The sequence below is a fragment of the Schistocerca serialis genome, chromosome 4, assembly GCF_023864345.2.
Source record: "Schistocerca serialis cubense isolate TAMUIC-IGC-003099 chromosome 4, iqSchSeri2.2, whole genome shotgun sequence".
In the NCBI taxonomy this organism is placed as follows: Eukaryota; Metazoa; Arthropoda; class Insecta; order Orthoptera; family Acrididae; genus Schistocerca; species Schistocerca serialis.
The window spans coordinates 94,951,972-94,967,100 of NC_064641.1; the positions used below are offsets into that span (position 1 = coordinate 94,951,972).

At 45.1% G+C, this 15,129-nt stretch overlaps 1 protein-coding gene across 1 annotated transcript; it reads left to right on the forward strand.

Moving 5' to 3' along the window:
- Positions 1-2,624: 2,624 nt before the first annotated feature.
- On the forward strand, positions 2,625-3,104 carry LOC126474285 (uncharacterized). The gene has a single exon (XM_050101748.1). It carries the CDS (start codon positions 2,625-2,627, stop codon positions 3,102-3,104), a length of 480 nt encoding a protein of 159 aa, XP_049957705.1.
- The last annotated feature ends 12,025 nt before the right edge of the window (positions 3,105-15,129 follow it).

Here is a 15,129-nt window from a genome sequence, read left to right on the forward strand (position 1 = left end):
TTACAGGCTGCCTTGACTGTGTCATTCCACCAAGCAGTTTGCTTCCTCCTACTTTTACACACTACTGTTCCAAGACATTCCTTAGCCACTTCTAGTACTGTGTCCCTGTACCTTGTCCGTTCCTTTGCCAATGACTGTAATTGACTACATTCAACTAACTGGTACCTTTCTGAGATCGCTGTTATGTACTTGTGCCTGCTTTCCATATACTGAAGTTTCTCCACTCTTATCCTCATACATATGGACCTGACATCCTGCACTTTCGGCCTCGCAATCCCAATTTCACTGCAGATTAAATAATGATCAGTGTCATCAAAGAATCCCCTGAATACACGTGTGTCCCTCACAGCCTTCCTGAATTCCTGATCTGTTATTATATAGTGAATGACAGATCTGGTTCCCCTGCTTTCCCACGTATACCGGTGAATTTTCTTATGTTTAAAAAAGGAGTTTGTGATTACTAAGCCCATACTGGCACAGAAATCCAGAAGTTGCTTCCCGTTCCTGTTGGCCTCCATATCCTCTCCAAATTTACCCATGACCTTTTCATAACCCTCTGTTCGATTTCCAATCCTGGCGTTAAAATCACCCATGAGCAGAACACTGTCCTTGTCCTTTACTTTAACAACTATGGACATGAAAATCTTCAAAGTGGCGTCTAGTTGAAAGACGCATCAGGACACTTAGCAGCACGAAATATGATGAAACTGATATGGATGTAGTGCTCGCCAGCCGGCTGGTTCTAGAAGTTTCACTCCGGAACCGCGCGACTGCTACGGCGGCAGATTCGAATCCTGCCTCGGGCATGGATGTCCGTGATGTCATTAGGTTAGTTAGGTTTAAGCAGTTAGAAATTCTAGGGGACTGATGACCTCAGATGTTAAGTCCCATAGTGCTCAGAGACATTTGAACCATTTTAGTGCTCGCCAGGTAACTCCGAGGGGAATGGATCCCCTCTCGATATTCCTATCTTCACCAGTTTCCAAGAAATCATGTGCACCCTTACAATGTCTCCACTTGTAGAAGGCCTTAGAGGAGTGCTGCATTGAATTTCATGTTACGGAAAATAAATCGTAGCGAATGACATAAAATCATCTCCATTTATAGAATGATATCCTAGAGAGAGACGCTTTGTTACATTAAGAAAGAAAGATAGACTACTAGTCTCTCTGGCAAATAATATTGCCATTAGTGTCATTCGGCATGTCTATGAGTGATGTAACAGTTCTCTGTATTTAAGAGGCAGAGTGTTAACTACATGATCCATTACAATTTGGATGTCCAACGAGTTACTGTTTTAGCACAGATCGGAATTAAATGCCACATGCTGTTGATTAAACAGCATCAAGCTGTCTTTGTTCCCATCACATAGTTGTTTAACAAGGGTGTTAAACAGGAAAGGTATTAACACTCCCCGTGTAACCTAACCATCATTAATCACTGACCATCATTATTTACTGAGAATCATTGATCATTGACCATATTGATAAATGATCATTACTGATCAGTGTCCAGCATTCATCACTGACATTCGTTACTGACAATCATTGTCCAGTGACCATTTTTGATCATTGGCTATCCTTGATCTCTGGCTGTTACAGATCATGGGCCATCACAGAACACTAGCTGTCACCGATCACTAGCTGTCACCGATCACTGGCTATCACCCATCCCTGGCTACCTCTCATCACTGGCTACCACCAATCACTGGCTACCACCCATCACTAGCTACCACCAATCACTAGCTGTCACTGATCACTGGCTACCACCCATTACTGGCTAATACCCATCACTGGCTACCACCTATCACTGGCTACCACCCATCACTGGCTACCACCCATCACTGGCTACCACCAATCACTGGCTACCACCAATCACTGGCTACCACCCATCACTAGCTACCACCAATCACTTGCTGTCACTGATCACTGGCTACCACACATCACTGCCTACACCCATCACTGGCTACCACCCACCACTGGCTATCACCCATCACTGGCTACCACCCATCCCTGGCTACCACCCATGCCTGGCTACCACCCATCACTGGCTACCACCCATCACTGGCTACCAAACATCACTGGCTACCACCCATCACTGGCTACCACCCATCACTGGCTACCACCAATCACTAGCTGTCACTGATCACTGGCTACCACCCATTACTGGCTAATACCCATCAATGGCTACCACCTATCACTGGCTACCACCCATCACTGGCTACCACCGATCACTAGCTGTCACTGATCACTGGCTACCACCCATCACTGGCTACCACCCATCACTTGCTACCACCCATCACTGGCTACCACTCATCACTGGCTACCACCCATCACTAGTTGTCACTGATCACTGGCTACCACCGATCACTAGCTGTCACTGATCACTGGCTACTACCCATTACTGGCTAATACCCATCACTGGCTACCACTGATCACTGGCTACCACCCATCACTGGCTACCACCCATCCCTGGCTACCACCAATCACTGGTTACCACCCATCACTAGCTACCGCCCATCACTGGTTACCACCCATCCCTCGCTACCTACAATCACTGGCTACCACCCAGCACTAGCTACCGCCCATCACTGGTTACCACCCATCACTGGCTACCACCCATCAATGGCTACCACCCATCACTGGCTACCACCCATCACTGGCTACCACCCATCCCTGGCTACCACCAATCACTGGCTACCACCCATCACTAGCTACCGCCCATCACTGGTTACCACCCATCCCTGGCTACCTACAATCACTGGCTACCACCCAGCACTAGCTACCACCCATCACTGGTTACCACCCATCACTGGCTACCACCCATCAATGGCTACCACCCATCACTGGCTACCACCCATCACTGGCTACCACCGATCACTAGCTGACACTGATCACTGGCTACCACCCAACACGGACTACCACCCATCACTGGCTACCACCCATCACTGGCTACCACCCATCACTGGCTACCACCTATCACTGGCTACCACCCATCACTGGCTACCACCCATCACTGGCTACCAGCCGTCACTGGCTACCATCCATCACTGGCTACCACCCATCACTGGCTACCACCCATCACTGGCTACCACCCATCACTAGCTACCACCAATCACAGGCTACCACACATCACTGGCTATCACCCATCCCTGGCAACCATCATCACTGGCTACCACCCATCACTGGCTACTACCAATCACTGGCTACCACCCATTGCTGGCTACCATCCATCATTGGCTACCACCCATCACTGGCTACCACCCATCACTGGCTACCATTCATCACTGTCTACCACCCATCACTGGCTACCACCAATCACTGGCTACCACCAATACCTGGCTACCACTAATTACTGGCTATCACCCATTCGTGGCTACCACCTAACACTGGCTACCAACTATCACTGACTACCACCCATCACTGGCTACCACCCACCACTGGCTACCACCCATCACTGGCTACCACCCATCACTGGCTACCATCCATCACTGGCTACCACCAATCACTAGCTGTCACTGATCACTGGCTACCACCCATCACAGGCTACCACCCATCACTGGATACCACCCATCACTGGCTACCACCCATCACTGGCTACCACCCATCATTAGCTACCACCCGTCGCTGGCTACTACCCATCACCAGCTACCACCGATCACTAGCTGCCACTGATCACTGGCTACCGCACGTCACTGGCTACCACCCATCACTGGCTACCACCCATCACTGGCTACCACCCATCACTGGCTACCACCCATCACTATCTGTCACTGATCACTGGCTACCACCCATCAGTGGCTACCACCCATTACTGGCTACCAACAATCACTGGCTACCACCCATCACTGGCTACCACCGATCACTGGCTACCGCCCATCACTGGTTTTTACCCATCACGGGCTACCACCCATCACGGGCTACTACCGATCACTAGCTGTCACTGATAACTGGCTACCACCCATCACTGACTACCACCCATCACAGGCTACCACCCATCACTGGCTACCACCCATCACTGGCTACCACTGATCACTAGCTGTCACTGAACACTGGCTACCACCCATCACCGGCTACCATCCATCACCGGCTACCACCCATCACCGGCTACCACCCATCACTGGCTACCATCCATCACTGGCTACCACTCATCACTGGCTACCACTCATCACTGGCTACCACCCATCACTAGTTGTCACTGATCACTGGCTACCACCGATCACTAGCTGTCACTGATCACTGGCTACCAACGATCACTGGCTACCTCCCATGACTGGCTACCATTCATCACTGACTACCACCCATCAGTGGCTCCCACCCATCACTGGCTACCACCCATCACTGGCTACCACCGATCAGTAGCTGTCACTGATCACTGGCTACCACCTATCACTGGCTACCACCCATCGCTAGCTACCACCCATCACTGGCTACCACCCATCACTGGCTACCACCAATCACTGGCTGCCACCCATTACTGGCTATCTCCCATCACTGGCTACCACCCATTACTGGCTAATACCCATCACTGGCTACCACCTATCACTGGCTACCACCCATCACTGGCTACCACCCATCACTGGCTACCACCAATCACTGGCTACCACCGATCACTGGCTACCACCCATCACTAGCTACCACCAATCACTAGCTGTCACTGATCACTGGCTACCACACATCACTGGCTACACCCATCACTGGCTACCACCCACCACTGGCTATCACCCATCACTGGCTACCACCCATCCCTGGCTACCACCCATGCCTGGCTACCACCCATCACTGGCTACCACCCATCACTGGCTACCAAACATCACTGGCTACCAAACATCACTGGCTACCACCCATCACTGGCTACCACCCATCACTGGGTACCACCAATCACTAGCTGTCACTGATCACTGGCTACCACCTATTACTGGCTAATACCCATCAATGGCTACCACCTATCACTGGCTACCACCCATCACTGGCTACCACCGATCACTAGCTGTCACTGATCACTGGCTACCACCCATCACTGGCTACCACCCATCACTTGCTACCACCCATCACTGGCTACCACTCATCACTGGCTACCACCCATCACTAGTTGTCACTGATCACTGGCTACCACCGATCACTAGCTGTCACTGATCACTGGCTACTACCCATTACTGGCTAATACCCATCACTGGCTACCACTGATCACTGGCTACCACCCATCACTGGCTACCACCCATCCCTGGCTACCACCAATCACTGGCTACCACCCATCACTAGCTACCGCCCATCACTGGTTACCACCCATCCCTGGCTACCACCAATCACTGGCTACCACCCATCACTAGCTACCGCCCATCACTGGTTACCACCCATCACTGGCTACCACCTATCAATGGCTACCACCCATCACTGGCTACCACCCATCACTGGCGACCACCGGTCACTAGCTGACAATGATCACTGGCTACCACCCAACACGGACTACCACCCATCACTGGCTACCACCCATCACTGGCTACCACCCATCACTGGCTACAACCCATCACTGGCTACCACCCATCACTGGCTACCACCCATCACTGGCTACCACCCGTCACTGGCTACCATCCATCACTGGCTACCACCCATCACTGCCTACCACCCATCACTGGCTACCACCCATCACTAGCTACCACCAATCACAGGCTACCACACATCACTGGCTATCACCCATCCCTGGCAACCATCATCACTGGCTACCACCCATCACTGGCTACTACCAATCACTGGCTACCACCCATCGCTGGCTAACATCCATCATTGGCTACCACCCATCACTGGCTACCACCCATCACTGGCTACCATTCATCACTGTCTACCACCCATCACTGGCTACCACCAATCACTGGCTACCACCAATCTCTGGCTACCACCAATTACTGGCTATCACCCATTCGTGGCTACCACCTAACACTGGCTACCAACTATCACTGACTACCACCCATCACTGGCTACCACCCACCACTGGCTACCACCCATCACTGGCTACCACCCATCACTGGCTACCATCCATCACTGGCTACCACCGATCACTAGCTGTCACTGATCACTGGCTACCACCCATCACAGGCTACCACCCATCACTGGATACCACCCATAACTGGCTACCACCCATCACTGGCTACCACCCATCATTAGCTACCACCCGTCGCTAGCTACTACCCATCACCAGCTACCACCGATCACTAGCTGCCACTGATTACTGGCTACCGCCCGTCACTGGCTACCACCCATCACTGGCTACCACCCATCACTGGCTACCACCCATCACTGGCTACCACCCATCACTATCTGTCACTGATCACTGGCTACCACCCATCAGTGGCTACCACCCATCACTGGCTACCACCCATCACTGGCAACCAACAATCACTGGCTACTATCCATCACTGGCTACCACCGATCACTGGCTACCGCCCATCACTGGTTTTTACCCATCACTGGCTACCACCCATCACAGGCTACCACCCATCACTGGCTACCACCCATCACTGGCTACTACCGATCACTAGCTGTCACTGATAACTGGCTACCACCCATCACTGACTACCACCCATCACAGGCTACCACCCATCACTGGCTACCACCCATCACTGGCTACCACTGATCACTAGCTGTAACTGAACACTGGCTACCACCCATCACCGGCTACCATCCATCACCGGCTACCACCCATCACCGTCTACCACCCATCACTGGCTACCATCCATCACTGGCTACCACCCATCACTGGCTACCACCGATCACTGGCTACCACCCATCACTGGCTACCACCCATCACTGGCTACCACCCATCACTGGCTACCACTCGTCACTGGCTACCACTCATCACTGGCTACCACCCATCACTAGTTGTCACTGATCACTGGCTACCACCGATCACTAGCTGTCACTGATCACTGGCTACCAACGATCACTGGCTACCTCCCATGACTGGCTACCATTCATCATTGACTACCACCCATCAGTGGCTACCACCCATCACTGGCTACCACCCATCACTGGCAACCACCGATCAGTAGCTGTCACTGATCACTGGCTACCACCTATCACTGGCTACCACCCATCGCTGGCTACCACCCATCACTGGCTACCACCCATCACTGGCTACTACCCATCACTGGCTACCACCAATCACTGGCTGCCACCCATTACTGGCTATCTCCCATCACTGGTTACCACCCGTCACTGGCTACCACCCATCACTGGCTACCACCCATCACTGACTACCACCCATCACTGGCTACCACCCATCACTGGCTACCACCGATCACTAGCTGTCACTGATCACTGGCTACCACCCATCACTGGCTACCACCTATCACTGGCTACCACCCATCACTGGCTACCACCCATCACTAGTTGTCTCTGATCACTGGCTACCACCGATCACTAGCTGTCACTGATCACTGGCTACCACCCATCACCATCTACCACCCATCACTGGCTATGACCCATCACTGGCTACCACTGATCACTAGCTGTCACTGATCACTGGCTACCAACGATCACTGGCTGCCTCCCATGACTGGCTACCATTCATCACTGACTACCACCCATCAGTGGCTACCACCCATCACTGGCTACCACCAATCACTAGCTGTCACTGATCACTGGCTACCACCCATCACTGGCTACCACCCATCACTGGCTACCACCCATCACTGGCTACCACCCATCACTGGCTACCACCCATCACTGGCAATCACTGACCACTGGCTATCACCGATCACTGGCTATCACCGATCACTGCCGATCACCGATCACTGTCTATCACTGATCACTGGCTATCACAGATCACTATCACTGATCACTGTCTATCACTGATCACTGGCTATCACTGATCACTGACTACCATTGATCATTACCTGTCATTGGTCACCGGCTATCATTGATAACTGACCATCGCTGATCACTTTCCATGACTGATCACAGACTGCCATTGTACATTTTCCATCACTGATTCAAAGAAATTTTGTTTCGGTTGTGTACGAAACGGACTGCAGAAGATTTGAAAATGTCTCAATCTTAGAACCTAATCCAGTAACGCGTAATATCGAATGAAAAAAAAACACATACACGCACCAGATTATGTCAGGGGAGAAGATAATGTGAGCACACACGCTTTCCGCCAGACTCGGTGAGTGAATACGTAAAACAACGATTAATTAACAAAATTAGTAATGAATTCTCAGTTTGAGACCACAGCTCAACTTTTTCTAGTGTTGGATACAAAATGACCTGTTCAGGTTTTGTTAGAAGAGAACCTTGATCAGTGTGTCCGGACCAGTTGTTCCAATAACTACTTCAACCCTGTTTCTTAAGTCGGTTATAGACCCCCTAAAGGTAAAATCCAACGGTGGGTTACGTCATTTAACCAATCTTGTACTGAGTTATGCTTGTCCGGCAGCACGCCATGTTGCTGCCAAATAAATATCTGTGGATCAGCTTCTTGCAAGAGCCGTAGTTCTAGCACAATCGAGATAACAAACACCAGTCACACGTGATTTACTGAAAAAGAAAAGTCCTTAAGCTTTACACTTGGATATGCCACATAATACATTCAGTTCTGGAAAGCCTCATTCGAAATGCACCATATCGTGGGGTTTACTGACCCCCAGAAGAGCACATTATGTGTGTTCACATTTCCTCTTACGTGAAGTGTCGATTCATAACTGAAGACGACACGGTCCAGAAAACCATCACAGTCATGCAGTAACATTTCGTCTGCAACGCTGGCACTTGATGTGTGCTGTGTGGCGAACGCTACTCACATTGTACACTCGTAAGAAAAACTGTTTGAATTTCTGTTTCGTTTGTTATATTATTTAGAGGTGTAAGTTGAATGTAATAAACGTTACATAGCCTTAAAACCAGGATATTCATTTTGAAACACGTTGTACTTGTTGGCTTTGAAAGTAGTGGCCAATAATTAACATGATAAAGAAATACTGTTTATTGAAAATGGACTTCTAAAAATGTCGATTATATCTGAAACCGGAGGGAAAAACAAAGTGAATCTGTGTGGGAGAACATTGTGTTATACCTAGACTCAATAGGCTGTTGAAGGTCAAAACGTGTAGTTGTTGTCGTGAAATGTTGAGAGTTTCACACGACGCTCGTATGTGTAAAATTTATTTCCAAGAACAGCTGCGAGTGCTATTTTTCCGTGCAGACATATCGCTGTTGGCATTAACTGTGCACTTTCCCTTTCCTCAAGTGCTCTGTGTCAGAATTCGTTTTAGCTACAGTAAGAGTGTATTTGTCTTAATAAAATCAATAATGATGATCACTTTTGATGTATAGAGTGGATACAGTTTTGTACTTTATTTAAGGGGAGGTTTATTATCTTTCGTCCGAAAAAAAGCATGTTCTTTGAGAATTGTTTTCTCGGGATGTGTTATAGATATCAACGCCAAATTTGGTCAAAATGTTTATTGATATTTCCTCTACAAACTGGAATTTTTTCGACCGGAAATGTCGAAGAGCAAAAGCGGAAGTGCCGTCGAAACGAAACAAAATTACGATGTAGACCTCCACGCGCGGTATGTCACAGGACAGCCAGCTCGTCTGAAATGAAAATTGAGTTGACGTTACCGAAGTATATAAGATTCTTTAGAAGCTCTACCTCGCTTAAGTTATTTGGACCATAGGAAACAAAATGGTGCACATTTGAAAAAATAGGGTTTTTTTCATCGATTTTTCGACTTCGTCGGCCAAATAAAAATATTTATAGTTGATAGATCGGAATAAAATTGGTACAACTTCTGGACAATTTAATTATCTTCGTCGGAAACAAAGAATAATGCCAATCGGTTCAGTAGATTTGAAGTTACCACACCGCGCGATAAAAAAAAAAGTCATTTCGAGAAAAACGCGATTGAAGTTTTGACTACATATAAATGCCATATTATGCAACTTACGTTCAATCTGCTATTCCGGCTCCATAAAATAGTCCTTTCTCTTCCTAATAGAGGGCGGTCTGCTCGATCTGGACCATCCTGCGCTGCTCCAGAGCCGCTCGTACGGCCGGTGACAAGCGGTTTTCGGCCGCTTGAATCCGCTGGTCGTTCGAACGAATGCTTGCCGAACTGTGTCGAACAGAGTCCCAGGGTGACGTCCATCGTTTTCATGGTCTTCAGAAATGCTGAATACCCTTCATTGAAGCTGCTCACTGCCAGAAAAGTCGCAATCTCCACAGTCTTCACACCAGAATGCAAATGCTTGGGGTCTAACTTCCAAACACACGCGTTCAAAGTTTCATTTGAATTTTGTGTGTTTCCTCCCAAGCACCGGTATAATAACTCGTTCTCCGAAAGAAAAAAAAAAAACAGGTGCGTGAAAAGGCCGATTTCCGGCAGGTGCATTTTTTTTTGTTCAACCGCGAATTACAAACATTTCCGTTCCGTATTCGGAAAAACCGTTTCAGGGGTGGATTTTAACCACTTTTCTGGATCGAAAATAAATTAAAAATCGAGTTTTTGAACAAAATGATAGTAAACCTCTCATTAATTGTGAAGAGTAAATCGCTATTCTTATAAGAATAAAATTAGTTTTTTTGTAAGGCTAGGCTTAGGTATAACACATTTGTGAAACTCTTGTGAGTGACGCTTATCATAAAAATCGTGTCAGTAGTGCCAATATGCAAGCTGCGAGTATTATGACAAGTATTATAGACAATGTAGGTGTGTAAAAATTTAATTTGAAACTTAATTGTGGTTGTAAAGTGCGAGAAATTTCACACATATTCAAATTTAATTTCGACTCAATTTTCTTTGGAGATGTCATTATCTCGCTGTCTTAATGTCTCTTTTCGTCTCTCATATATGTGTGTGTGTATAAACAATCCATGTTGTTCTACACTGTAAGTGATACATAGCAATAAGAAAGCTTATCCCTTGCCAAAATCGAACATTCGCCCCCCCCCCCCCCCCTATTGGTGTAGCCTATTACACGTTACTAGGAAGCCACCGTATTAAATACGGCAGCAGTTTGCATGTAACATCATCGATTTTATTTTTTCATTTTGTGCTCTTCACTCCTCTCTTGTATTTGTGAGACTTTAGGTGATGATGATATACACATCAGACTGAATAAAATTTTCATATTAAACTACCGTTACAGTGTAAGCAGCACATTCTTACACATTTTAGAATATTGTGGCATTTTTGAGAAGCATCATAGCTGAGGTACAATAATAAATTCGAGCCTTAAAACGTTTTGTTGAACTTGACATAGACTAGGTCCTAGTTAATCGATGTGAACATCGCACATTTTGTGTCGCCGACGTATTTTGCAGACATTTTAGAATATTGTGGCATCATACACGCAGAAAATAATTAACTTAAGCCTCTATTGTATCTTAAAGGAAATATGGTCCCTAGATCGAACTTCGAGCGAGAACGAGAAAAACTCGTGGTACACAGAACGAACTTGTGATGCTTTTTAACAATGGGGCAATCTATAAGTGACAGAAAGTGACTGAGAAGTGAAACGGCAGTTGATTTTGTTTCAGGATTTACAGTATAGTATTTAAGTTAAAACTATAATTTGAAAACTATGTATTCCTAGTTTGTTATTTACATTTTATATGAAAAAAATGGTTTTTAATTATTCATTTATAATATATTCTCTTTCCAATTTTCCATGGCGAATATTATATAGCCTTGAATCAAATTTACTTCCGTGTCTTGTGTGTCAGTCCACAAACGATTTTTATGGAGTTTGTAACCTACACACAGTTCGTCATATTTAGTATCATAAGCAACTCAGAGGATGTGGCATATTATTTTATAAATATTTCGGGTACTTTTGATCACAGCCCAGGTAGGGTTACATTGTAATTGGCTCCTGCATATTAATACTAAGCTTTGACTGGGCGAAAGAAAAGGTAGGTGGAACGCCATACGATGTTTGTGAACCATTTTACATGTACAGTGCATAACTTTGACCTTGCAGTCATTTTAATATTACGTCAGACTTATTTGTGTGTATGTACTTTATTACTATTTTTGTGCCAGAGGTAAATGTCTGTCGGAAATAATGAACATCTTTGACTTTAACGTGAAGGTTACTTAACTTTTTTGCATACTGATGTCCTTTTGATAGAATGCTCTGACTGCTTGGAGATAGTGAATTGTACGTTAGAAATAATGTAATTTGACTCCATTTTTACACATCTTTTGCAATCTATCCTCTGAAACTATTGGCATGTCTCCATCAACTTGGATTTTTAATGTTGCACTAAGACTTGTTGGAGATAAGGAGGGCTGCATTTTGTACTGGTTGGAGATAGGAGATAGGGGATGGGGAGCGATTTTTAAATTTTCTGTTAATGCAATTGATCATTTATACAATCTTTGATTTTTTTAATACTGTGATACGATTGGCCAGAGATGAGGAATGGGCATGGTTTTACACAGGTAAAGATGATTTCACTGATAACAGCGATGAGGTCACTGACGACTTAGCTGATAAAGTCACATAACGTCAGAAAAGTAAAACAAAATGGTGTCTCAGATTCTACTACTGTTGTGAGTTTCGTTTATGTGATTAATAAGGCAGAACTGAAGTCTGTCGTGTCGTACAAGTAGATGGATACAAAAGTTGGTTGGTTTATGACTTAAAGCTTTGATTTCCAGTGAGGTGTTGGCATGAAAGTGTCAAGTATACAAAAACGGGAAAATCACGCAGTTTTAATGGTTGGTTAGACAAATCATATATCTCTGTTGAGATTGCTAATAAAGTACCTGTACTCTAACTTACAACAATACGTAAACACGACCCACACCACTAATTGTATCACATATGACGTGTGTAGCCCGTAGTACATCCCACTCGATCCAGTGCTTAAGGATTTTCGTGTTAAACTTGTAAGACTTCAAGTTTTACCAATGGAAATTTCCTCAAACCATTATGGGCATTTACCAGATCACATGTCTATGTGAAACACTAGATGATCGCTTTAGAAGAATATTAACTTAATCTTGTTTTAGTGTCTTATTATTTTATTATTCTCTTGTCATTTCTGTGACTTCTGTACATTAGTTTACCTCAATATTTTGTAATGCGGTAACATATCTCAAGGAGATAGGTTTAAAATCTGATCGTCAACGCTATATCCCAATTCAATTTGGAGGAATAGCAATAACATTAAGTGACACACTTCATTGCTAGCAGTACTGGTAATCTACCTAGATACGCCACCTCTGAATCAGTAGCTCAGGGGTCTCACGGTGCTAATTTACGACCACCTACTGTTTTTCCCATTATTTTATTAAGGTAAAGCTAGCGTAATTCCTAAGTCGATTTACGCAATATGATAATCAACAAATATATGCTTCTAAAACAATTTAAAAAAAACTACAGAAAACAAATCTTTATTGTTTAAGAATGGGGATCAATAACAGATTTTACAAACGAAAGAAAAATCGCTGTATTCAAGACAATGGATTCGTACGCTGATGGAGTCAGTTACAAATCCCATCCCAGCCATCCTGTTCAGGTTTTCCATGGTTCCCTCTCATTTCTTCAGATAAATAACGGGGCAGTTATAGCAACTATGTCTTTTCCGATTACCTCCAAAATCATCACCTGTATGTGGTAACGTTTCATCTCTAATAACGACTTGTCTTATGGTGCTCCCTTCTAGCTTCCTGTTCGAGCAAGAAAGGATTCGAGCGTATATCAGAAATCAGTCCTTGTACTGTCAGAGTCTTCTACAGTTTCTCTAAGCATGATTTGAAACGTCGAAAAACGTGAAATGGTGGAGAGCAGAAGACATGCGTGTTAGACCAGGATAGATCGTGATTACCAAATCTGTATCTCGGATGCTTTTGCTTGCAACATGCCGTTCCGTGGGACCAGTAAGGATGAAACAAGACGCAAAAGCTATTCACGAACTTACTATCGTACGCAATTTCTTCACGAAGTCTTAAAAATAATGCAGTAAAATGTACAATAAATTATGAGATGGCTCGAATAGAAGTACTTTGAAGACAGATTAGAAGACAATTTAGGAGGACACTGAAAAGAAAGAAGAGTTGACGAAAGATAAGCAACAAGAAAAATCGAGGAAAATAACAAAAAATATCACAGGTATTGGAAAAAGAAAATTGATTTTTTTGGAAATTTTTACAAAATGAATGAGGTCATACTATCGTTATGTTTCTTTATTTTGAAAAAAAAAGGTAAATACACTGCCAGCGGAAAAAAGATTCTATAGACAGACACAAAATGTCTAATTTTTAATGAGATGTGCCTTAATACCTCCCTGGTGGATTCCTTTAAAAATGATTGGCCTATATTTAGTATTTTGTTAGATATAATTTTTTATGTAGGATAGGGAAAAGTAGTGTTTGTATGGAATACTGACGGAAATATAGCCACCTTGAAATTCTCTCACGTTTATGACGCCCAGCGTACCAAATATTAGTCAGAAATGAAAATGGTGCATAATTGTAACCAATAATGTAAGTGGTACATTCAACAGTTATGGAAAAAACCCGAAATTTAAGCGTGCAATGTTGTTTTAATTACGTCACTTTCAAGTTCAGCACAGCCACCTTCGCACAATATACACAGCCCTGATGATACGATGTTTTACATTGTGTGCACTGAATCCAATCCTTCTTGCTCCTTTGGTAGTAGACGTAGCCTCAACAGTCACCGCAGTACATATTCTTATTACAAAACTTGGAGTGTACTTTGATTGAGATTTTCTTGCTACCACTGGCGAAACCCGATGTTGATACTACCAGTGAGTTAGTATTAAACAACCCTCTTTTGAAAACTGTTAATCTGGCACCAAGCCATATTCTCATAGTAGTTTCCCTTTCTATCTCTGGAGTTACCATTAGATGTTGAACTGGTGTTTTCTTAAGATTCTTCTCCCATTGAGCTGCCAAGTTGACTTCTGCAGTAGGTCTCTCAGACAAAGAGCTCGGTGCAAATGACGTCTCTGAGAAACATTTGGGTTGTATTTAAGAATTTTAGTTCCCCTAAACCCGGAAGTAGCATTAGCAGGAGTTGCAGCTCGATAGCACGCTTCAGGAAATAGATCTGGAACTGTTGCTCCTGAAGTGATCGTACTGGGTTCTGACGGTGG

What these genes read in the sequence shown, in the direction of transcription:
- LOC126474285 (XM_050101748.1), top strand. Translation starts at nt 2,625, where the DNA reads ATGGCTACCACCCATCACTGGCTACCACCCATCACTGGCTACCACCCA.